The 23,948-nt window shown below is 43.6% G+C and overlaps 1 protein-coding gene across 2 annotated transcripts in view; it reads right to left on the reverse strand.

Moving 5' to 3' along the window:
* Positions 1 to 23,948, reverse strand: part of EFEMP2 (EGF-like fibulin extracellular matrix protein 2) — a 107,215-nt gene that overhangs the window by 21,630 nt on the left and 61,637 nt on the right. For both annotated transcript variants that reach the window (XM_085625916.1, XM_085625917.1), the window contains exons 7-9: positions 20,876 to 20,995; positions 20,386 to 20,505; positions 19,810 to 19,936 (exon numbers count right to left, since the gene is read on the reverse strand). In XM_085625916.1, the coding sequence (XP_085482042.1) occupies positions 19,810 to 19,936; positions 20,386 to 20,505; positions 20,876 to 20,995 (367 nt within the window). The remainder of the gene's footprint in view (positions 1 to 19,809; positions 19,937 to 20,385; positions 20,506 to 20,875; positions 20,996 to 23,948) is intronic.

Below are 23,948 nucleotides of genomic sequence, written 5' to 3' on the forward strand. Positions count from 1 at the left end.
TCAGCTTTTTGTGAGGTTCTCTGGGGCAAAGAAGGGTAAGGCTTTTCAGGAGAGGAGTCTGTCAAATGGATAGTCCTCTGCATTAAGATCTGCAACGCACTGGCTAAAACCAGGTCTCTGGAAAGACTGAGAGCCCATTCCACCAGGGTCAAAGCTGTTACCACTGCATTGGCACGTGGAGTGCCTGTACTTGACATCTTCCAGGCTGCAAAATGGGTGCCAGTGCACAGATTCACTGAGCACTACTGCCCTGACAACCAGGTCCAATGGGAAGGGCATTTGGTCATCCAGGACCTTTTGACCCAAGTCCACTCCACATACCCGCCACCTTTGGGAGGTACTACTTTGATATCTATTCTAAAGGTGAGTAATCTGTGGTTAGAAGTATCCATTAGAAAAACAAGTTACTTGCCTTTGGTACAGCTCTTTGTGGTGATATGCTTTCTAACTGCAGATTCCTCACTGTCCTCCTGCCCACCCGTTCTGTGGAGTGGCCTCACTTTTACCCTCTAAAATGTTCCCAGGTTCTGTGCACTGGGGCCGACAGTTGTTAATGTTCCGTGTCTGATGACGCCAAAAGTATCAAGCAAGAAAGTGACTTTAGCATGCAGGGGCAGTACGGAGTCAATGCGGAGCCCACAGTGCCATCTAGCGATGCGTGGGAGCACTGTTAAGCAAATATCCGGGTCCAGCTTGGCGTCTGAGGATTAGTTTAAAGGTGAGGAATATGCAGTTTGAGTATCCACGGGGGAGGGTGTGGCCTGACAGGATGGGCATACTGAGATGAAAGCTAGGAGCTCCAGCAACTCCAGTTCTAATCCTGCTGCATCCTACTTAAATAATGCTCATAACCGGACTGGATTACTGCCTTATGGCACCCCACACCTAGGTGCTGTGATTTGTGGGACCCAGGTGCAGGATAACAGCAGAAAAGCTAAGGTACAGTGGATAACAGTGGCTGAGATCCGGCCCCAGCTGCAATCTTGGAATGGTGGGTTGCATCGCCGGAGCGGTCAAGAACTGCACGCCGAGTGCTGGGTTCTCCTTGAGATTCATGCGGCCAAGGGAGATCACCTGGACTGTTGTGTGGCCTGCATGAAAAAGGGTGGGCGGCTTGGAGGGCCTAACGGAAGGGAAAACAAAGAGACCTTGTAAACCGGGAGGATTCCCGACAATGTAGATGACCCCCCGGCACAATACTGGGAGTGTCAGACGAAAGCTTCTGCCCTAAGGTGCTCTAGGAGTCCAAGTGGCACTGATCTGCATGCCGGGTGCAGAACAAAACGAGGTCTTGGATGTAGGTCCCTGCAAGAATCCCTGCAACGCTTGAAGTTGCCAGTGAATACTGGCTCTCCTGGGACTGCTGCCCGGCAGGTAGATAAGGAGGGCCTAAACAGGAGATGATGGCGGCTCCCCGGTCGGACACCGAAGTGGCATCTGAGGATAATGGGTGACCAGCTGCGAAGGACAGGGGGTAATCCCAATGGAGAGCTGAAAGTGTGTGGGGAACCTAATAAGTGTGGTCGCTGGGAAAGGACTGAGAACTTGAAGAGAGACTGATTTGTGTGTGCTATCGACCCAAACTGGGAGACCAGGATAAGAGACGCCATGGTCAAGGTAAAACACCTAAATCATAGCAGGGCAATAGAATAATAAAGCAGCATTTCGTATCTCAGGTGGCCCCACCGAGAACTACATGCATGGCAGTCACAGAAAAAAAAGGAGCAGAGAGCACAGCATGAGAATCCTTCATAAGCAGACCAGCTGGCAACAATCTGTGGCTCAAGGGCAGCACTGGAAGGGAAAGTAGAAGCAGTAACAATATACATAAATCTAGTAAAGGTTGCAAACAGACTACACAATCAATCAGGGTTTATAAAGCACAACTACTCACCCGTGAGCTGGGGGGCGGGCGGCACAATTGAGTGCTGGGGTCATCCGAAGAACCATGTCTTGAGGTCCTTCCTGTACTGGGGCAATGTGGGAGATTGCCAGAGGTGGAGGGGCAAGGTGTTTCAGGCTTTGGCTGCAAGGTAGGAGAAGGACTTTCCTCTCGTTCTAGTCTTGTTGATATATGGGACGGTGGCCAGAGAAAGCTGGGCTGATCATAGATGTCTTTTGGGTGCGTGGAAGGAGAGGCGACTGTTCAGGTATGCAGGTCCGGTGTTTTGAAAGGCCTTGTATGCGTGGGTGAGGAGTTTGATGGTTATTCTTCTTTCGACTGGAAGCCAGTGGAGATCGCAAAGGTGTTGGGTGATGTCATTGCGGTGGGGGATGTAGAGGATCAGTCTGGCTGCAGAGTCCTGGACAGTCTTGAGTTTGTGAAAAAGTTTATTTTCGATTACAGCATAGAGAGCATTGCATTAGTCCAGTCTGCTGCTGATGAGTGCGTGCATGACAGTTTTTCTGGATTTGGTTTGGATCCATTTGAAAGTCTTTCAAAGCATGCATAGGGTGTTGAAGCAGATTGAGGATACGGTGTTGATCTGGCGGTTCATTGTGAGTGATGAGTCTAGTATGATGCCGAATTGAGGACTTGGTATTCGAACTTCAAACTGAAGTAAAAGTGCTAAAGGAACGGAAGGCAAAATTGACATCAACATGGATCCTAAATGAAAGGGTGGAAGATGCTGAAAGCTGCTCTTGCCGGAACAATCAACACTTTCTGGGATTCCTGGAGTAAGCAGAGGGTAATGATGTGACATTCCTTCTGGAAGGGTGAATTTGTTGTGAACTGTGGCCTGAGGGTCTGATGGATAAGTTCACACTGGTAAAAGCGCACATTGCACTGACTGGGCAACCGCCACCTAGGCCCCCACTTAGTTCTCTGACAGCCATATCCTGAACCACAGAGATCGAGACTGTATACTGAGAGGTGCCAGGGTGAGGCACAATTGGCTTTTGAGAGCCATAGCCTAGCCATTTACCGTAATTATACTAGGCACAGTCAGACGCAAAGGAAATCCTACATAGAAGTGAAGCAAAAACTCAGGTGCCTTCAATACATGCTGCTTTCCTCTGCTCGCCTAGGAGAAATATCTCAAGCAACCTGGGAATGTATTGGCCTCGCTGGAAGCTTGAAACAAAGCCGGTCCCTGACCAGGTTGGGTGGGGGGGATTACATTCAGGGGTGGACACTGGGGGAGAGAGATGTGGTGGACTCCCCGAGTAAAGATTTGTGAGGATGGCACAATGGACAGGATGGGTGCATCCTCCTTGGAGGATCCAGAGTCTCGGTCTCTCACTGATTGCCCTGAATCAATTCTAGAGGAGGGTGTAGAGTCAATGGATATGGAGACTGCACCTCAGCAATTGCCTGATAACACTTCACCGTGATATTGTAATTTTGATTCAAAGTACACTGACATGGTCGGATACTAAAAATTGTGGACCTGTTACTGTTGACATTGCTTTGAGATGACCGGGCGTACACTTATGGTAAATTGCTGTTTTGATGCAAGTATCAGGGGTTAACTGAGCTATCTATTGAAGTTTGGTACAACCACCTCAGATAGGAAGTGGGAAGAGAGTGAATTGAAACATTGCTACTGACTCGATAGGGGGTTTGATGCTGGCGTACTTGCACCAGTCTCGCGGACCCTGGTAGGGTATCACCGGGCTAGTTGATTACTGCCCTCAAGTATTTGCTTTTTTCTATTCTGGTTTTCAAGTAGAATAGACTTATTCTGGGACGACAGTGAGTTCGTAGAGGAGTAGTGGGGGTGGAGGGGTTAGGTACACAATCACTCACTGGAATGGGCAATCTAGTGATAAAGCTGGGCAGAACATGAGTTGGTGGAAGTTTAGTATCTGCACACAGTGGGGCGGGGTGGATTCACTCAGTAAGAAAGGAAATGTCATTGTTTATTTAAATGTGCAACCAGATTATATGTGGAGGATTCTAACTGGCAAGAAACAAACTGACAGATTGAACGGAATAAGGGACCCGCGTTTGCTATGCAAAGCCAGGCTGATATACGGCTCTCTCAGATTATTGTGAAATTACATAAATACAATAAAGTTCACATGGAACATTAGGGGGCTGAATAATTTTCCTAGGAGATATCAGGTGTAGTCATACATCAGAAGATATAAAGTACAATTGGCACTACTGCTAGAAACCCATCTGCTGAGTAGAGGCTATGTAATTGGGGTATAGGTAGAGAGGGCACGTTTGCAAATACATATTCTAACTATTCTAGAGGGGTGGTGTCATGGATAGCAGCTAAGGTTCCACTTTTGGAGAGGACAGTGATTTCAGACTCATTGGGTAGATATGTGATCGCTTTGGGTTTGTTGAATGGGTTTGACACCTGCTTCGTAAATATTTTTGCTCCTGACTTGGTTGACAAACTTTTCTTCCCCCAAGTAACAAGACTGATTGCCCTATATATGAAGACCAGGATCATATGAGTGGGAGAGTTTAACTGTGTAATGAATTGGAAGGTGGACAGACACCCTAATGTTATCTCCAAGTAATTGAATTTCCTAAGCTGCGTCCTGTACAACATCAGAGTCCGGGCAGACCATTTGAGCTGTAAGAACTGAGAGGCACTCATGGAGATGACACAGGGAAGAACCCCAGGAAATGATGGTTTCCCTGCCAGCTCTACACAAACAGGGCTAAGTCTAATGTGTTCCCACTGGTCTTATTAGGGCACACAAATACTGCCCTCCCTCCAGAACTAGGGTTACAGTGGGACAGAAACGGGGACCAGTATTTGGGGATCTAGGTGACAGGTTGTCCAGCAGCAGAGGATGATCTTATTGTGGGCAGGATGATGAAGGAACTATCTCACTCTGTCGACTCCTGGAAGATGTTGTTGCTCTCTATAATGGGATGGATCTCCAAAGCAAAGATGGTGTTCCTGTATGTGTTACAGAATGTAATGTGTAGATCCCTACTTCCATATTTGCCCAACTAAACAGATTGTTGGGTGGGAAAACAGAGCCAGGTAAGACTAGAAATGATAAAACTTCTATGGCAAGAGGGTAAATTGGGACTGCCAAATGTGTTACAGTACTACGCTGCAACACAGTTTCAGCATGAAGTACACTGGTTTGATGAAGATCTGAACTGAGGAACTGAGAGAAAACACAATTAGTGGGCACTTATGAATCTTATACACTTTCAGAGGTATTTATGATGGGAAAGAGAGTTCCTAAGGACTTTCCATACCTGCATCGACAGATGGCAGAAGTATGGCATAGAGTAGTCTGCAAAATGTTGTGGAGGCCACCTTTCACTGAAGACATGCCTTTATGGGCCCTGGAGCTGTTCTCTAACATTATAAAATACATGTCCTTTGACAGATGACAGAAGGGGGGAGGTGGACATGTAGGTGATCTTTACTTAAATAACGGATTAATTTCAGTCGAACAACCTCAGGATCAATTCACGGTACGACCAGGGGCATTTTTGCAGTAGGCTCGGCTGGGCAACACCACCCCAGGGATCGGAACGAAGTCTCCAGGTAAGCCAAAAGAACATGCAATTATACGAGAACTGCTAGAACTGACTGTTTGTAGTTGGCTGATAACACGTGGCCTTGTTATCCAATGGCAGTGGTAAGATGAGCTGCACTAAAGACTGTTGGAGTGCCGATTACCCAGAGGAGTTAGCCACAACCAGAATGTAAACAAGCATTGGCATAGCCAATAGGTCTCGCCTTTGGGACCGTATAAGTGTTTAGCCATGCAACAGTTGATGCTGTTGCACCAAGGATATTGTGCTGCATAACTAAATACTTGTAAGGTCTCAAAGGCGAGACCTATTGGCTATGCCAATGATTGTCTTTAAAGTTGCTTCATATGTGCAGAGCAAAAACCAGCCAACGCGTTTAGTGCATACACAAATGGACTTCAAGGCAGAAAAGAAGTTGAGAAATCTATTGTGTAATCCACTCGTGCAACAAGTTAGTTTCACCAAGCGATCCAGGTACAAGTCTTCCTAGAATATTCCATCAAAATGTTTAGAATTAATGATATTTCCTCCATCCTTTTGTCTAAAGTCCATGCGTCACATATGTTTCAAACGGATGCAAGAATTAGGGCAGGTCAGCCCATCATCGAACACTACAATTGGGGTCAAGTAGGAAACGGAGAAACACCCCTCTCGACCGCGGTGCCACAAGACTAACCGCCAGAATATAATGCAGCAATTTCATAACCGCTACAACACAGGCACGCCCCTGCCACCCTGACCACCACAAAGTCTGTCTTTCTGACTAAGCGCTATAACAATACATACAATGCATGCATGTGATAAAGAATTACATTTTGAGGTCCAATCTCTGGAAGACCTAGTGCATGTTTCTGGTACATAGAGCATGTGTATAGCACCACAGAGTGGTCACATCGCTTATATACACCGAAGTCATACATATGTACTTCAGATCTATTCCATAGGTCCTACCATATACGCACAGATATAAATAGTGAAAATAAAAGTAAAGACAACAATCTTTGATAAAAAATGATATGTGATGGAACACTCCCAAAATGACTTGTAGGGCCCTTGTCTCAGACTTGCGTTATAATTGTGGTTACACTGATGAATTGGTCTTGCAAGCCTCGCGAAACAAACAGAATTGCCTCTAGGCGCTTTGGGTAATGTTCAGAAAATGTATTCTTTAACTCTCAGCAAGAAATTCGAAAAAACATACCATCCAAACTGCCATGAATCAAATCTAGAAAATAAGAAACCTCAAATTCTGCTCTTGCGACACCTTCCCCCTGGCCCCCTTACAGGCCTTGGGCGCCTTTAAATACCCTTGCCTTTCTTTCCGTTTACCCACTGCTCAGTTGCCCCTTCACTATGTTTGATCCAGGGGCGCAACTAGAGGCAAATTTCCGGGGGGGGGGGGGGGAGGACTAAGAAAAAAAAATTGGGGGGGGGCTGACTCTTCCAGTGGAGATGCAGGGGCTCTAGGAGGGGCGGGAAAAAAACAAAGCCTCATTTACAAGCAAATGGTCTTTTAAAGACCTGTGAAGTACTCGGGTGCGGCTGTGTGTGTGCCCGGGAAGCTGTCTCAGCCCGGGCTTCCACACACGATGGGGGAGGGGTACTGAAGCCGTTTGATCCCAATGGGCATTGCATGCCTGGTTTGATCCATTGCAAACTGCTCACCGTAAAGCGTCGAGAAGCCTTCCGGGCGGGGGGGGGGGGCAGAATTACACACTAAAACTATGCTGGCAGGGAGGGTGTGTGTTCAGTGCCAGCTGGGGGCAGTCAAGCCAAGTCCTCGCCATCTGTGCCAGCTTCTACAACTACTTGCCAGAAAGGCACAACCCCACCTTGGCAGGGGTCCCCCCCATTCAACGATCTGTCTTTCTGCTCCAGACAGTGCCAAGAAGGTGTTTTGTTAAAATAGGTTTGCGGTCTGTGCAGCAAAGTGAATAAACATATAGAATGCATGGGAAGAGACATGCACTGGTGGAAAAGAGTGGGGGGGGGAGGAGAGAAAAGATTTATAACGCTCAAAAGCAAACATAACCCCCTCTGGGCGCTTCTGTGCTCAACAGAATAATTGATGATTTACCTAGAACTAAAACAGGGGTAGGCGGATTGTTTCCACAAGTGCATATTCTGGCAGCTCAGGGAGCAAAAGCAACCAGAGAGAAGCTGCTCTGCCCAACATCACACGGTGCTGATAGTTGGGGAAGCCGGGATTAAAAGTCAAGTTTCCTGGTTCCAATGCATGGAATGTAGGCGGCACATCAGTTATCTAGAAGTCTCATTAAGAGCAAAGCTGTTTTCGTTAAACAGTGGTAAAACAGCAAGACCTAAAACAATGAGCTGTCTGCTTGTGTGTCCCCTCTGTCCTAAATCACATTTGCTGCTGTTGAAGTCGGAACTGCTTGGGGCGTGAGCACCTCATTTGATGCCGTTGCCCAGCAGATTAAAGAGAATTTGGCTGTAAAGTATTGAGTGTCGGATTTTCGGTTGCAGCTGAGAAGCTGACATTTGACTGAGTCTATGTAGAGGAACTCCATCTCCCAACATGCAACTGAAAAGCACATGAAAGACAGATTGAAACCCGGATTGGTTGCCAAACCGATACTGAAAAGAGAAAGTGCACAACCGAGATCAGTGAATAGTAAGTGCTCGCGAGTTATCTACCACGATCGTGACCTACTGCCAGATAGTGATATGCAAAAATGCAGACTGACCTCTGAAATACTGAATCCCTGCCGTTTTGTCAAAATTAAGTATATAGTGTGTCCGGCGTTGCAAAGCGCTAAATTTCGAAATCTAAAAAGAAATGATATTAATGATCAAAAAGAGCTGATGATACGTGTTATTTCCACATGCCCCAAGGTTTTCGCTTACCCAAGTCTTTGCTAAAAAGTTTCCTTCGTTGCGGAGCTTGAAGTGTTCCATGCTACAAAAGTTATGTAATTAAACGTGCTTCATTGTGCGTGCCCGAACGTTAGGGAACGAGTGAAAGGAAAGAAGGACTCTGCGTGATGCCGATCTTTGTACAGTGTTAGTCAACTGTGGAAAAAAAGTTGAGAAAAACAGCGGTCAGGAAATGGGTTACAAGTACTGTGTATGTTGGATGTTATGTAGGGTGACCAGATTCTCAAAACAAGCACTGGTAAAGCTAAAAAGGTCTCGTTATGGCTTTTGGACCTGTGCAGCGGAGATCAAGTTTATAGAAAAAGAATCTTCGAAGTTAGCGCCGTGTCATTTTGTAGGCGCACGCACCATGCATGTGCGCGCCTACAAAAAGGCACCGCTGGTTTTTTCACATTTAATTATCATTCGGATTTGGGTAGGTAACTAAAAAGAAATTGTGCAATTGCGTTTTTTACGCACTGATTGGGCTGAACAGTGTTAGAAGTGGGGGGGAACGGAAGGGCACGGCGTGCCCCTACTTTTAAAAATTATGCTAGTCCGTTCCCCTACTTCTTGATTTGAAAAAAGCGTCCCGGGACTGCCCTAATTCAGGCCCGGTTCTAGTAAGGGCTTGAAGGCAGGCGCGAAACGCCATGGGGCTCAAAGTGCTTCAAAGCCCGGGCGCGCGCACACACAGTTTCAGAGATTATCGCAGCCGTACCTGAGTACTTCACAGGTCTTTAAAAGACTATTTACATGTTAACGAGGCTTTGTTTATTTTTTCACCCCTTCATCTCCACCAGGGGCATGGCGAAAGGCGACACATCCTTTCTTTGGCCGCGGTAACCCTTGCTTACTGTCCCGCTGCCTGGATATTCTTTTTCTCTGCAGCGCAGGAGAAAAGAAGTTTGTTTATTTTGATTCACCTTTCCCAACCCCTGCAGCTGCTTATCACTTCAGGCTGCGACACTAAGATTGACTAATGGAGTAGGTAGGAGAATGTGTCACTATTTGTTTTTCTTTTTAAATTCTGCACAGGCGCAGCAGGACATGTACTTTGTGTGTGCTTCTTTAATCCGTTTTTATCGTTATCATGGCTGATGCAGGACAACAATAGGACAATAAAAAAATGCCCAGATAACGCTGGGGATTAATGATCCTGCTGGAGAGCAATAATTTCTCTGTTAGTAGTTAAGTGCAGATGAACTGTATTTTATGTGGAAGCTCAGTGGGTTACTGTCATTGTGACAGAGATCCTTGTGTTACTTGCAGTTCAGAAGTTACAATCCTAACATAGGACAGTGACCAATGAACTGTCATCAAAGAGCTGTATGCAAACCTGAATGATATAGTTAGAACTTCGCGTTTTTTGTTTTGTGATATAGTTAGAACTTCCCCAGTCTTTCATTATTCTAATGTTGCTAAAATGAGTATCTTTGGGCAGATATACATTTTTATCAGTAAAGCCAACCCCTAACCACTGGAGTACTCTTTAAATCCTCAGTTTGTGCTTCTCCAGACCAAACCCTCTTAAAAGAACTGCCCACCAGTATGGATGACATGTGATTCATACACCTTGTAATCCTCATTGGTTTATGTAACATTCCCTGTAGGCTGATTTACATACTTGTATGATTCGTTGTCTCTGTATAATGTGTGCTGTATAATGTGTGCGTGGTGTAAAGTACTGACACACACTACACTGATATGAGTAGCGCTACACAACAAATGAAATGCATATGAGAGAGGGGCTACATAAAGATGAGGGGCACTGTTGGAGGGTGGCAGTGAGGGAATCCGAGGAGGAGGTAGTGGGAGTGGCTATGGAGCGATGAGGGGCACTGTTGGAGGGTGGCAGTGAGGGAATCCGAGGAAGAGGTCATGGGTGGAGGGGGGAGGAGGGGGAGCTAGGGAGAGATGAGGGGCACTGCTGGAGGATGGTAGTGAGGGATTCTGAGGAGGTCAGGAGGGGGAGGGGCTACAGCGAAATGAGGGGCACTGGTGGAGGGTGGCAGTGGGGGAATCCGAGGAGGAGGTCATGAGGGGGAGGGGCTATGGGGAGATGAGGAGCACTTGTGGCGTATGGCAGTGATTATTGGTGTGGCGCCAAAAAAGACTTTCGCATCAGCGCTAAAGCCGGCCTTGTCATGGCCTTTCTGTTTTTGTTTATTTAATTAGCAGTCGGGTCATAAGGGCTACTGTGGAACATACTTTAAAGTGTGTGCTAATTATATTTACTGCTATATTCAATGTTTTAAGTTTTAAGGTGATTTTACTAATGTTTTTACCGGGAAAAATGAAAGTGGGGCCCGATGGTGCCTGATATGGGGCTGGGGCCCAAGGTCAGCTGTGAGATAAGGTGCACTGGAGAGGAGTAGTGGATAATCAAGCCTGTAAGGGAGTGCGTTGCGGAGTCTGGGGTCAGGTGGAGGTAGCAATGAAGAGGGATCCTCCATGAAGGCTCGAACAGAGGGAGCCCTAGTAGTGTCACTTGCCTGATACTACCACCTCAGAAACCTCCTTTTCCCATCAAAGGAAAATTACATAGAAAAAACAGATTTTGAGAGTGATAATATTTAGAAAGAGATTTGGAAAAGAGTGCGATTTACTGGGCCTTGTAAGACTAAGAAGAGATAAAGGAGGGCCCGGAGGATTTGCAGTCTGGGTGTTGCTACTCCCAAGATAATTTTGAAAAAAAAACTATAGGGTCAAATACTGCATTTTATTTTCAACACCCCATTTTTACACAAATTCTCTCAAAAGCCATTACTGTGCCAAGACAACATCCCCAGGAGTTGACCACATTTTTTTTCAAGATGCACAATATGTTCCTCCCATAACTAAATATTTACCTCCACTTTGCCAAGGCCTGTGTTTTGTCCTGCTTGCTCACATGTTATATCACTTAGGCTCACTACCCCCATTATTCATTCTCATTCACTTTCCCTTTTACTCAAAATTGCTCACTTGCACTCACTCTTCAACATTCGGTATCACATTCTCACTCACTCAGTCTCACCACTTTTTCCTACTCTGATTACCTCATTCTAACTTACAGTTTCACTTACTCTACGTGACTCCTTCTCACTCACTTTCTCTCACTTTCATCGACATACACTCTTTCACTCATGCTCAGTTACATTCAGGCACTCAATCATTCACACCCACATTTACTTACTCACACTCATTCTTCTTTGCAGGACACTTGAATATATATGTGCTATACTATGTTTGAGCAGCTAGCTGGCTGACATGAATAAGAATTATTTATTTATTTATCTCACTTGTAAAGCGCACTCTCACCTAACAGGCATCCTGGCGCTGACAATCAAGAGTGCTCAATTTGTGGATAAGAAGGAGCCCTTGTGGGTTTCCGTGAGTCAGATCAGATTTTCTTGAAGAGTTCCTTTGTCTCTGAGCCCTGCTTAACACATGTGTACAGGAGGAGCCCTATATTCGTGTCCTCAATGTTTGAGACAAAAAATACTCATTGATTTCTGAACGAGAGTAAAAGCGTTAAGGTAACATGTCGTTCCTGCTTATATTTCGCATGCTTTACATAATCCTGCATTCCCTATGAGTATTTGCTTTTCCCAGAATGTTGTTACTTTTTTTCAGGCACTGCATAATTTGAAATGAGTCACATCCAGGTGCTTATAATGGGGCAGAATTGGGTTGTAGGTGAAGACAGTGCGAGTTTCACTCAGTGGGGCAGAAGGGTGTTCGGTGGGGATAGGATGTGGCATTATGGCCAGAGCTACCAAATTTGAAACTGGGGAACCTGGTTCAGCCTTCATGCCTTGTCCATCAGACCACTCCTGAGGGAGCACCCATGATAGACTTTAGAAGGCCCCACTAGACCTTAGAAGCCCTGGTCTCTTAGCACCAGCAGGTGAACCCTACCGGTGGCCAGTTGGGTAAACTTGAAGCCCTGTCCACCACAATTCATACCCAGGTTCACCACCAGTCTTGCGGGCAGGTCTACAAAGCAGCACACCCTAGAGCAGCAGTGGCTTTGTCACGCAGTAGTTTTCCTGCAATAATAAAAGTCTCCCACACAACCCCCACGGTTTTTGACGCATTCATAGATTTACAAGGACTTGTAATCCTGGGAATGCGGCAAAATCTTGCGCTGCCCCAGAGGAGGCATAACTAGGAGAAATATCTTTATTTCTCCTTGCTTTTTCCTCTTTCAAACTGTGCTTTATTCTGCAGCCCACATAGAAAGATGAAAAAGCCTCTCAAGATTGTTTTTGTACAGGAAGGTGCCCCTTCCTGCACAAAAACAATCCTGCATGCAAAGGAGGCACCCTTGCACCATGGGGCAAGTGTGCCTGCGTTGAAGCCAGGCTGTCGAAATGGCGCCAGTGCAGGGGGAAAAGACCGGAATGCACCATATTGGATAAATACGGCACATTCCCACCCTTTCCCTGTGACGCAGGGCAGCGCAGCAAAGTAACTTGCTGTGCTGCCCTGCGCCACCATTCCCATAAATATGTCCCTAAGCTCACAAATAGTAAATTGACCACACTAATTATCTGTGTAAGAGCATGTATTGATAAACACAATGAGCCACTGACCTTTTTCTTGGACCTTGTTGAGTTGCCAAGCACAGCAGCAGATCTAATCTTAGATACCTTACTTGCATGCTTAGAGAGACACGGTTTTACTGATGAGTATTTAAAAAGTCATTTGGTTCAGCTTGTAACAGATGGTGCTTCCAATATGATAGGTAGGAAATCCGGTGTGGCAACTCTTCTGAAACTGAAATATCCACAGTTGAGTGTATGGCACTGTGCTAACCACAAGCTGGAGCTTGCTGTGGGTGATGTTTGTAAAGAAGTCGCAGGCATTAATCAGCTCAAATGTTTTTTTGATAAACTATATACCACCTACCATGCCTCTCCGAAAAATCAGAGAGAGCTTGGGGAATGTGCTCTGGAGGTAGAAGTAAGACTTCTGGCAATTGGAAAGGTGCTAGATGTACGTTGGGTGTCCTCAAGTGAAAGATCTGTGAGAGCTGTTTGGAATAACTACAAAGGACTTATTAAACATTTCATGGAATCTTCCGAAGACTCAACGAGGAGTGACATTGAGCAGAGGAAATATGCTGGTTTAAACCGTTTATTAACCTCCCTGGTGTTTCTTGAAAATATGGGCATTTTATATGATGCTCTCACAGAATTGGGTGACCTATCCAGAAGGCTGCAGCGGCGTGATATGACCAATTCAATTCAATTCAGCTTTATTCGGAACAAATTAATGTCCATAAAAGGAAACACAATCACATTCATGAATACAAAACATGAACACTTATAGCAGACATGATCTCACTTCATAGACAATATTAATAATTAAAAGCATTAATTACACCTTAAAATTACATGTCTACATCTAAAAAACACATACTTTTCCTCAAGTTAATGCATTTGTTTAAAAAGGAAGCAATATAAAAACAAATATCAGCAGATTGTAGGTTAAAAATCAGTTTCATAGCCTGCTCAACCGTACGTGTACCATATTTAACAAACATAGGCTTTAGCAGGATAACACGAAAGTTAGAGTACAGCTTACAAAATAATATAAAGTGCATTGTGCTCTGCTTGGAAAAACCGTCACATCTACAAGGACCTATAGGGTATTTACTCATTACAGGATGTGCCACCAGATGATGCACTATTCCAAATCTCAATCTGGTTAGTACAAATTTATGTGTTGGTCTGGTAACAAGAGTTAGATAGACGGGAAATCCATCCATGGACAAATATCTGTTGTAAAACATAACAGTGGACAAAGAACCTGCAATTACTGTTCTTTTCCTCTCGGCATAGGCCAGAAAAACCCTTTTCAACTCAATCTTGGGGATCGATAAAACAGCGTTTGGATCAGTTACAATATTCAGGTTAAAAATATCCGAAAAACACATAATAATGTATTTAATCCAGGGTATTGCTATAGCTTTGTCTAATCGCATACAATCCTGGATTATAGACCTAGTGAAAGATTTTTCTTCATTCAGCCAAATTGATCTCCACAACATCAAAGGTCTAAGTGACAAAAGATCGGATAAATAATTAACATTTAATTCAAGATGACATAATGCATTGGAGGCCGAAGTGGGTAAACACAAAACTTTTTTAAGGAAAGAATTCTGTTCCAGTTGCAATTCATGTACGCCACTGTAACCCCAAATTCCTGCCCCATATAATGCAATCGAAACACATCTAGCCTGATAAATTTTTACCATATCTCTGGTCCTACGATCCCCAATTTTCTGGGCAAATCTAAAAATTCCGTGTGCATTTCTAGCCATTTTATTGCGTATATTATTAAATTCATGTGTCCACTTTTTATCCTCAGCAAAGGTTATGCCTAAATAACAGAATTTGTCCACCTGCTGTACTTTTAACTTGTCTATAAAATACCCTTTTGCTGCATGTTTAATTTTCTTTGGGCCACAGATCATTGTATAAGTTTTGCTTTTATTGATGACTAGTTTTTAGCTTTAATAAAAGAAGCAAAACTATCCATTAATCGTTGTAACCCTATCGGTGTTCTTGACAGCAATACAGCATCGTCGGCGTATAATAACACCGGAACGGGGGTACCGTTAATCATTGGAGCATCTGCGGGTACTTCTTTTAAAATTGCATCAACATTATTTATAAATAAAATAAATAAAAGAGGAGCTAAAACACAACCCTGCCTTATACCGCGTTTAACGCTAAAGTTCCTGGTGCATTCACCCTTCCTACCAAAACGTACACATGTTTTTAATCTCTCGTACATTCTGGCAAGAAAATAAATTATGCCCTTTGGCGCCCCTAATTCCAACAGGGTCGGCCATAAAATAGAGTGGTCGACCATGTCGAAGGCGCTACTTAAATCAGCAAAGCACATATAAATATGGCCAGATTTGGCTTCGCTGTATTTCCCGATCAATAATTCTAGATTAATGCATTGATCGAGTGTACCCCTACCTTTCCTAAAACCATATTGGCTATCTGTCAGAATATGATCCTGTTCTACCCATTCTTCCAGTCTAACCAGCATAATCCTACTCATAACTTTTACTGAAGCATCCAATAATGAAACTGGACGGTAATTTTTTGCATCGGACCTAGATCCTTTCTCATATATAGGTACAATTATAGACTCCTCCCAAGTTAGCGGGGGGTCTATACAGACCGCGGCGTTAAAAACAACAGCCAACAACGGGCCCCATACTTCTGGCGTCTCCTTATATACATCACTTGGAACCCCATCCGGGCCTTGGGCCTTTCCTCCCTTACTTGCCCTTATCCCTCTTTCCACTTCTTCCACAGTGATATCTAATGGTATAATAGGCCAGCTATCTGACCCGACATTACTATTTTTATTTGAGTCAAAAATACTTGAAAAATGGGTAATCCACCCTTCACAGGAGACATTTGCTGTTAACTCAGGCATATTTGTCTCCTTAAGGAACGGGGAATTGACTGTTGTCCAGAATAATCCAGAATTCGAAAGTTCTGCAGCCTCGTTAAGAGATTCCCACGCTTGTAGCTGCAGAACCTTCTTCCGTGCTTTAATAGCCTTTTTGTATTCTAGCCTCAGAGTAGTTACTAATTTTTTGTCCCTAGGTCTTATTGCTAGAGCTTGCTTAAGGTCGGTCAGGGCAGCAGAACAGGTTTTATCGAACCAAACAAAGCCAGACTTTTTGCTGCCCCTACTACCGCTTGTGAACTTGTCGTTAATGGCAATGTTGATATCTTTAAAACTAGATAAGACCCGTTCATGATCTAATCTATTTTCTAAAATAAAGACAATGTCTGCTAAATTTTTCATGATAATAGACTTGGTTAATTCAGATGCTTTAGCACCTATCCACCTCAACCTTACCCCATTAACCCGGTGCGCTTCAATGTTTTCAACCGTAGCCCCTATCCCTACATCATTCTCCTCCCACAAAGTCATGGGCACAATAATACAGTTATGATCGCTGGTATCCATTATTTCAATTTCGAGTGGACCAAAACAATCGGCAATACTGGAGGATACCAACACATGATCAATTACAGAATTGGCGCGCCAATTCCTAAATGTGGGGATAGGTGAACCATTACTATCCCTGCAACAGTCCAAAATTTCCAGGTCAAGGCACCCCATTAATGTATTCACTTTTTCCCCATACATATCATGCCCAAAATGTGGGGCCTCCCATCCAGCATTATTTGTAACCCCACATGCTTTTGTGGATAGTAATTCACATAATGAGACATTAAAATCCCCACACCAGATGATATCAAATACTTCATGAGAATTCGAACTTAGGTTCTCAATAGCATTGGTCAATTCGGTAACAAGTCTGCCCCTGGTGCTATCAAAAATGTTGTTATAGTAATTGATCAGAAGGATATTACGACTTTTACCTTCTCGGATCCAAATCATCTGTATTAGGTCACCTACCGGCACATATTTTATCACCGTCATCTGGCGGTGGACCGATACAAGGGTGAGTAAACCCCCCTTAGCTCTTCCCGGTCCCTCTCCATATGCTGGCAGGTTGTATGAAACGAACCCCTCATAATCAATATTATCTTTGCACCAGGTTTCCTGAAAACATAGGATATCATACCTATTAATAAAGGAGTTCCAACCCGGGTCCCTACTTTTAGATTTCAGACCAGCCACATTCCAGCACACCATCCTGGAACATATACCTGCTCTGATCGTACTCCCACTAATGGTACCTCGGGTATCTCCCTCCGTAGTACCAACCTCAATAATTTGGCCCAAATCACCAGTGTTCATACAACCATCTGGTATGATCTCAGCCTCATCCTGTTCAGGCACCAATCTGGGGACCAAAGTTGTTAAACCAGATATGAGGCCGATCGTTCAATACAGATGCAGATTTTAGTGTTTGAATCAATGGCTGATGCACCTGGGCCCTTTGTTTGCTACAACTGCATTAGATGCTGCTGAACGGATGCAGTTTGCTGGTGTAGGACTGCAACAGAACAAAGGCTGTGTTAGCATCAATAGGGCACAGTTCTTTAGGAGCTTAGCAAATAACCTGCGAAAAAGGATGACAATGTCTAATGCATCAAATGTTTCTAGATGCACAACCACAAACAATGATGAAATAGAATACAAAGAGTTAGTACATAGAATGAAACTCCTACAACCAGTTTATTGGCCAGATCCAGTAGACATCTTATACGGTGAGGGAGAATTACAAAACCTTTGTAGCAGGTTGCATGTATTTGATACCAGGCAGTACATCCTTGGTTTCAGAGAGTACAAACAAAATAAAAATTGCATCTCTGAAAGCCTGAAACCATTAATGCACATTATAAACACCTTTTGTACCTCAACTGCTGAATGTGAACGGGGCTTTAGTGTAATGAATGATGTGCTCACACCACTGTGGAACAGAATATCAATCAATCGTCTGTCTTCTACAATGTTCATAAATATCGTGGGGCCACCTGTCATAGAATTTAAACCTGAATTTTATGTTCAGAAATGGTTAGAAAAAGGGAGGAGAAGTGCAGATGAAAGAAACTGCATGGCTCGGAGACACTTATAAGCGTATTTGGAATATTCTGTGATTGGAAACATGTCCCACATTGTAAATGAATTAAATATAAACAACTTATATATTAAACCTCAAATAAACATGTTTATTGATTCTTTGAATTAAATAACGTTATAAGCTGTAACTGGTCAGTGAAATGCCAAACGTTCAAAAATTGGTATGTTTTGCTATTTCTAGCCACACCTCCGACTCCGCCCACTAATCTAATCCTTGGGTTATTCCCGCCCCCTGAGTCTCCGCCCACAGTTCCCCTACTTTTTTTTTCCCCACTTCGACCACTGGGGCTGAAGCAACACGAGGGAAGGTGGTGGGGGTAACACCAACAAAATCAACGGAGAGTGGAGGGGCTGCATTGGGGGAACGCAATGGAGGGAAGCAACTGGGAAACAGAGCCACACGGGGTGCAGGGGTAGAAAACTCTGTACATGATGGAGACAGCTTAAACAAGCGGCCGTGAAAGTGATCGCGATCAAACATCAAAGCGGCCGTCCGGCCGCCAAAGTGAAAGTTATTGGGGTAAAGCGCGGCGCGCGCGCCCGCACACATGCACTGTAGCTCTAGGCTGGCCTGGTAGCACTTTTTGGAGCCCTCTCAATAAGTCTCGCCAGACCAGCGCATGCGCTGGGTCAGGCGAGACCTAAAAAGCACATGAACAGGTCAATTTCTTACAGAGAAAATACATGCCCACAAAAAACTCGCTAAGGTATACCCTGAAGCCCAACTGGTTATGGTAGATGTGGGCTGTCTTCGGTGGACTTCTTACACATTATTCTGCCAGCCGCTTGCAGACTTCTGGGAGATAGTGATTCGAGCTTTATCACACCTACTAGGATTGGACCTGGAGGGAACAATAAAACTATGCCTACTGGAAATACTGCACTACTGGAAAAAACTAAAAATGAAACCATTGAATGGTGGCACTTTGGGTAGTACTATCGAAATGCCCTATAGCCATACACTGGCTGTACCCCGAACTCCAGAGGAGAGTCTGGAAGAAGGACTTGCTGCAGTGGGTGCTAGGAGATGAATAGCACATTAAGACCACCTGCAGATATGACAGGGTCACGGAGGACTTGGTAACCTGGGGGGATATGATTGCCAAAATAATGTACCCCCTCCCCCTTGCCAATAACATACTTCCTTGAGATGTTTGAGAGAAACCTTTTGGGATAAATTAGGAGAGATAAATTTATAGCCAAATGTAATATGCAATATTAAAAAGGGCTGCTCAGCACCTACTGCAATTCATTATGATTGTACTGTCGGAAACTACAGTTTTGGTTGTGCATGTATTATCGATTCGTGGATTTGTACTGATTTTCTTAAAATGTCAATAAACATAATTGAACAAAAAGAGGATAGAATATTCACCAGAATGAGCGCTACCAAAGGTAAATAACTTGTTCTTCAGTGCTTTTGCCACCCTGTATAGTAAATGCCACTATTAGTGCTGTGGCCCCATACCTCCTTTAATACTCTATATCAGAGGGTAGATTCTCCCCTCTATTTCATCCAATGAGCATTTCCATGGAGTTCTTGCTCTTAGAACACCCACTATAGAGTTTTGCACTCCCTCCATTATGCGCAATGCTTATGTACACCATGTACGACACACACTTTTGAGAGCAGTTTTTCTGGTCTCCTACGCAGTGCCTAAAATACCAACAGCAGCCTGCTGTGTTGCAGTCTCTTAGAGAGATGGAAAGTTAAACAATTAGGCGACAGAAAGAAAGTACTAGGGCTGCAGCTTTCTACATGGACCCATGACTAATTGCTGACTGTAAGTGTGGTAACTAGTTGACACAGACTACTTCAAGATTAAACACCACAATCCAATATTTTGATAAATAACTTAGCCTCTACTGGCAATTTACATTTGACTTACTTATCTGAAACCTGCACATATGGCTCCTGGCAGCGGTTCTTGTCCACACAGCTGTAACCACCATGGAAGTTGACACAGTTCTGCCCATCAGTGCACTGATGGGTGCCAGATTCACACTCGTCGAGATCTGATTAAGAAAATGAATTGGTTTGGTGATGTTAGCAGACAAGGCTTTGATACAGTATTTATTTCAGATATGACTCTTAAGATTTCTATTTGTCTTTGAGAGTTTAACTTTTTAGGGCAAGAGACTGAAAAATCTTTATAATCTGAGATAAAATGCTTGACATGTGGGGCAGCATATCTACTTCCCAGTGGATACTTCTCACTCCCAACAAAACACACGATTGTTTGAGTTCGTAATACACATGACGCAGAAGGCCATTCAAGTTGAGCCATTCAGGTAGACTTGCAGGGAGTGACAGTACATGTGTTCTTAAAGGCATTCTCATTTCTCCATTTCAGAGCAGACTGCTGGTTCAGTTACCTTCTTCTCTTAAAAGGGTTTCGTATCTGAGGGTGAATAAAAAAATGAACCATAAAATAACACTGGTTCAATTAAAAGAACCCCCGTACCTTGGCAAAGTCTTGTACCCAACAGCTGATATCCCTGAGGGCAAACGCAAGAGAACCGTCCTGGCTCATTCACGCACTGAAACTGGCACAAGTAGCTGGAGTAGCTGCACTCGTCAATATCTGTTGGAGGATGTGAAGGAAAAAAGACATACAGGATTGGTTAGTGTGTGCATATTTCTTTGCCTCCGGTTTATACAGAAAAAAACCCTCATCCATTATTAATCTCAAATGAAAACAAAATAAGAACATCTTTTGTGACCCTATTCCTCTAAATACATCTTTCTGCAGTCTCAGCCACCTTGCAAGTAAATCATAAGAACGGAGCAACTTTTCAAATTATTGGCACAGCCCAACTGTGCCCGAGATTCCCAGTCCTTATTTCTGATGTTGGTAGCTGTAAGGGTTGCTTTAAAGCCCCAAGGCTATTACATCTGACATGGGACATATAATTTACTTCTGGGTAAAACCATGATTGATTAAGCTCACTGACCATTGCAGGTGTAGCCATCTCGGTCCAGCTCGAAGCCCTGGTTACACCGGCAAATGAAAGTGCCATATGTGTTGTAGCAACGCTGCTGGCAAGGGGCACCCATATCACATTCATTCACATCTGTAAGCAAGAGAAAGAGGAACAGTGGAGAAGTTACAGTACTCTAGGTGACTTTTCAGCATTGGTTTATTATTTAGCAAACTCATGTGTCCATTTCTTATATGGCATCCTAGACAAAAAGTGTTGTCAAACATTTACAACTCCTTTACTGTCCTGAGTATCATCATGTATCCCATCCCATCTCAAAGTACAAATGTACAGCTGCATCTTATTTTTTAAGAAACACACTTTTTAGACCTGATTAAGAGAAAATCCTGAACTACTCTGCTGTCCTATGCACTCCACTCAAGTTCAGAGGTTCCTAAGCTAGATAAGGCCACACACAAAATTCATCTAAATTGCTGGAATCCTGCACAACACCATGCAAGCAAGAAAGAGTGATCAAATTGCTCAAGGAGTTCAGGTGTCATTTGATTTGACATTCAATTTCTTATGGACACTCTGCAAGATATCAATTGATTATGTCCTATCCATCCCTAAGTCCACTAGCAATGTTTTCATGTATTCACTGTATTTAAAAAGGTTCCAAGTAGATGGTATCAGAACAAAGCCTTGTAGAAAGCACTACGGTTATTAGTTCATACAAACTAAGTTATGTGTGCAAATTATCTCACCTGTTCAAAATCTTGTGCAACAAGGAGTATTCTGGTCAGATCGTGTTCTGAAACTTGGGTCAGTGTATGAAACACTTATGTATGAATGGGTAACACAGATGGATCTTGAAGAGAACCCTTTTTTGGTATTTTATTAAATATGAAAAACTTTAGGTTTAAGAACAATTGACGGTGGAAAGAAAAATTCACTGGTTGATCATGGCTCATAAAAGAGTTCCCTTGCCTTGTCAGATGAGAATCATACCCGAGATGTGAAGTATATTAAACATGTATTGTCTTCTGTAGTCCCTTTGGCCAAACTAAACCCAGCTATTCAGTCATCTTACCTAAGATAGAAACATGAATATCCAAAAAGAAAACCCTTTTTTCCAACTTTCATGATAGGAAGGAGAAAAATTACATCTAGTAGTATTCATTTGCAACGTAACTACGGCTAAGGCCAAAAGTGAAGAGGTTTGCTAAAAATAGTACAAACAATTCTATTTATCAATTATCCCATTCAGCTGGAAAGTAATACGATCTCAGTACTGTATGGAAAACATTCATGGTAAAGTCAACCATGTTCTTGTGGGTATAGTAAAAAAAAAAATACAGAGTTTGACATCATGAAAGGTAAGGCAAAAAATTGCCTTACTTAAAAGGGATGGATCAAAATGAAACCATGAAGATGAAACTATGGATATGTTTTAGCAGGTCTATATAGACGTTCCTGTGGGCAAGAGGGATAAATCTTTTGAGACCAACTTTGGAATCGGTGAAGGACAAGAGATGACAGAGGGTCCTACCTCCAGTGGTAGCAGAGGTAAACAGTTTTAATTTTTAAAGGACATTGAAAAGTGGGTTTCTAATGGAACAACTAATTCTTCAAATTTAGCTTTAAACCACTTGTAAGCTTTTTCAGTCTAACTATTGAAATCTGATTGCCATGGTCTACATTTCCTGTGTGTCGGTATTGTGCGTGTGTTTGGTGTTTCCACTTTTGTGCCACAAGAGAATGCATTTTTTCTCCTTGTGGATATTCTAAAGAGTGACAAGATATTATAGCTGGAGCTACTTTTCAAATAATGATAAAATAGTTGAGCCATAGGATTCCTTTCAAGGTCGTAATGTAGAGTAAGTGAGGCTGTTGGGCAAAGTATTGCCTCAATCCAGGCTGGAGAGGACCAAGGATTGGAGTGCTGATCTGAAGGAGGTTTTGCTTAGGAAGGGTTTCAATATTTTCAGTAGAAACAATACCATGCTGTCCTGGTTTTCTTAGTGATGTGCTGCTTGAAGAAGAAGTCTATATCAAGTGTGGCTGTTAAGTTTTTGTTTTTTTACTTTCCTTCAGCTTGGGGTAGCCATTGAGATTTAAGTTAATTACCCAGACGTAACTCAAATGCTGTTTGGGATTGTTGGAGAAAGGGAGAAATTAGGTCTTCATTGGGTTGAGCTTCCAAGTTGTTTGGTGTTTGATTACCAATTGTGTTAAAGGTCGGTGAGAAGTGTAGCAGGATTGAGAGGCAGGGGCCATTTTTAGGTCTCGCCTACGCAGCGCGCATGAGCTGCATAGGAGAGACCTTTAGTCATCGGCACAGCTTTGCGGCCAAAAACGTGCACGCGTTCCATTGCTTTCAATGGCAACGGGTGCATGTGTGGAGATTCACTTGCGGGAGCGAGCGGCTGGTGCCATATGTTATCAATTATCGCGGCGCCAGCCGCTTGACTCCCGCAAATGAATCGCGCAGGCCCCCTCCCCCTGCTGCGCGAGGCGCGCGTGCGCTTGTTGTAATTGATAAGGAAGGGATTATGAACTGCTTGCTTCATGGTTATCTCCTTGTGGTAGGAGGTCTGAACCTGTATTTGTAAATATATTAGAGGTAGTCCTTGACTGTCTGATCCTGTAGTTGGATGTCTACTGCTTTCTTTGTGACTATTACAATGAAAGGAAAGTAAGTGAGGTTGCCTGGGTCAAGGGTAGTTTCTTCAGTAGAGAGTGGAACAGATGTGTTTTGAGGATGTCTGGGATAGTTAGTTGGCTGAGTGAAGTAATGATGATGTTGAGGATGGTTGTTGGAACTTATCCATTAAGAAATTTCATAATGGAAGATGGTAGAATGTCATCCTTATGAACCGCAGCCTTGAGTTTGTAGAGGATGATGGTTAGTCCAGTGTATAAGAGAGGTTTGAAGGCTAGAGCAAAGTGGGAGTGTAAGTGCGCTGGAACTCTGATTCGAGCTGTTGATGTAGGCCCGGATTTATTTCTCTTCCCAGAGTGATTGATGGTGGTTTATATGTTAAATTTATGCAATTTATTGTGGGAAGCATTACATCAAAAGCAATGCTTGACAAGCATGAAG

Source organism: Triturus cristatus, chromosome 9 (assembly GCF_964204655.1).
Source record: "Triturus cristatus chromosome 9, aTriCri1.1, whole genome shotgun sequence".
In the NCBI taxonomy this organism is placed as follows: domain Eukaryota; kingdom Metazoa; phylum Chordata; class Amphibia; order Caudata; family Salamandridae; genus Triturus; species Triturus cristatus.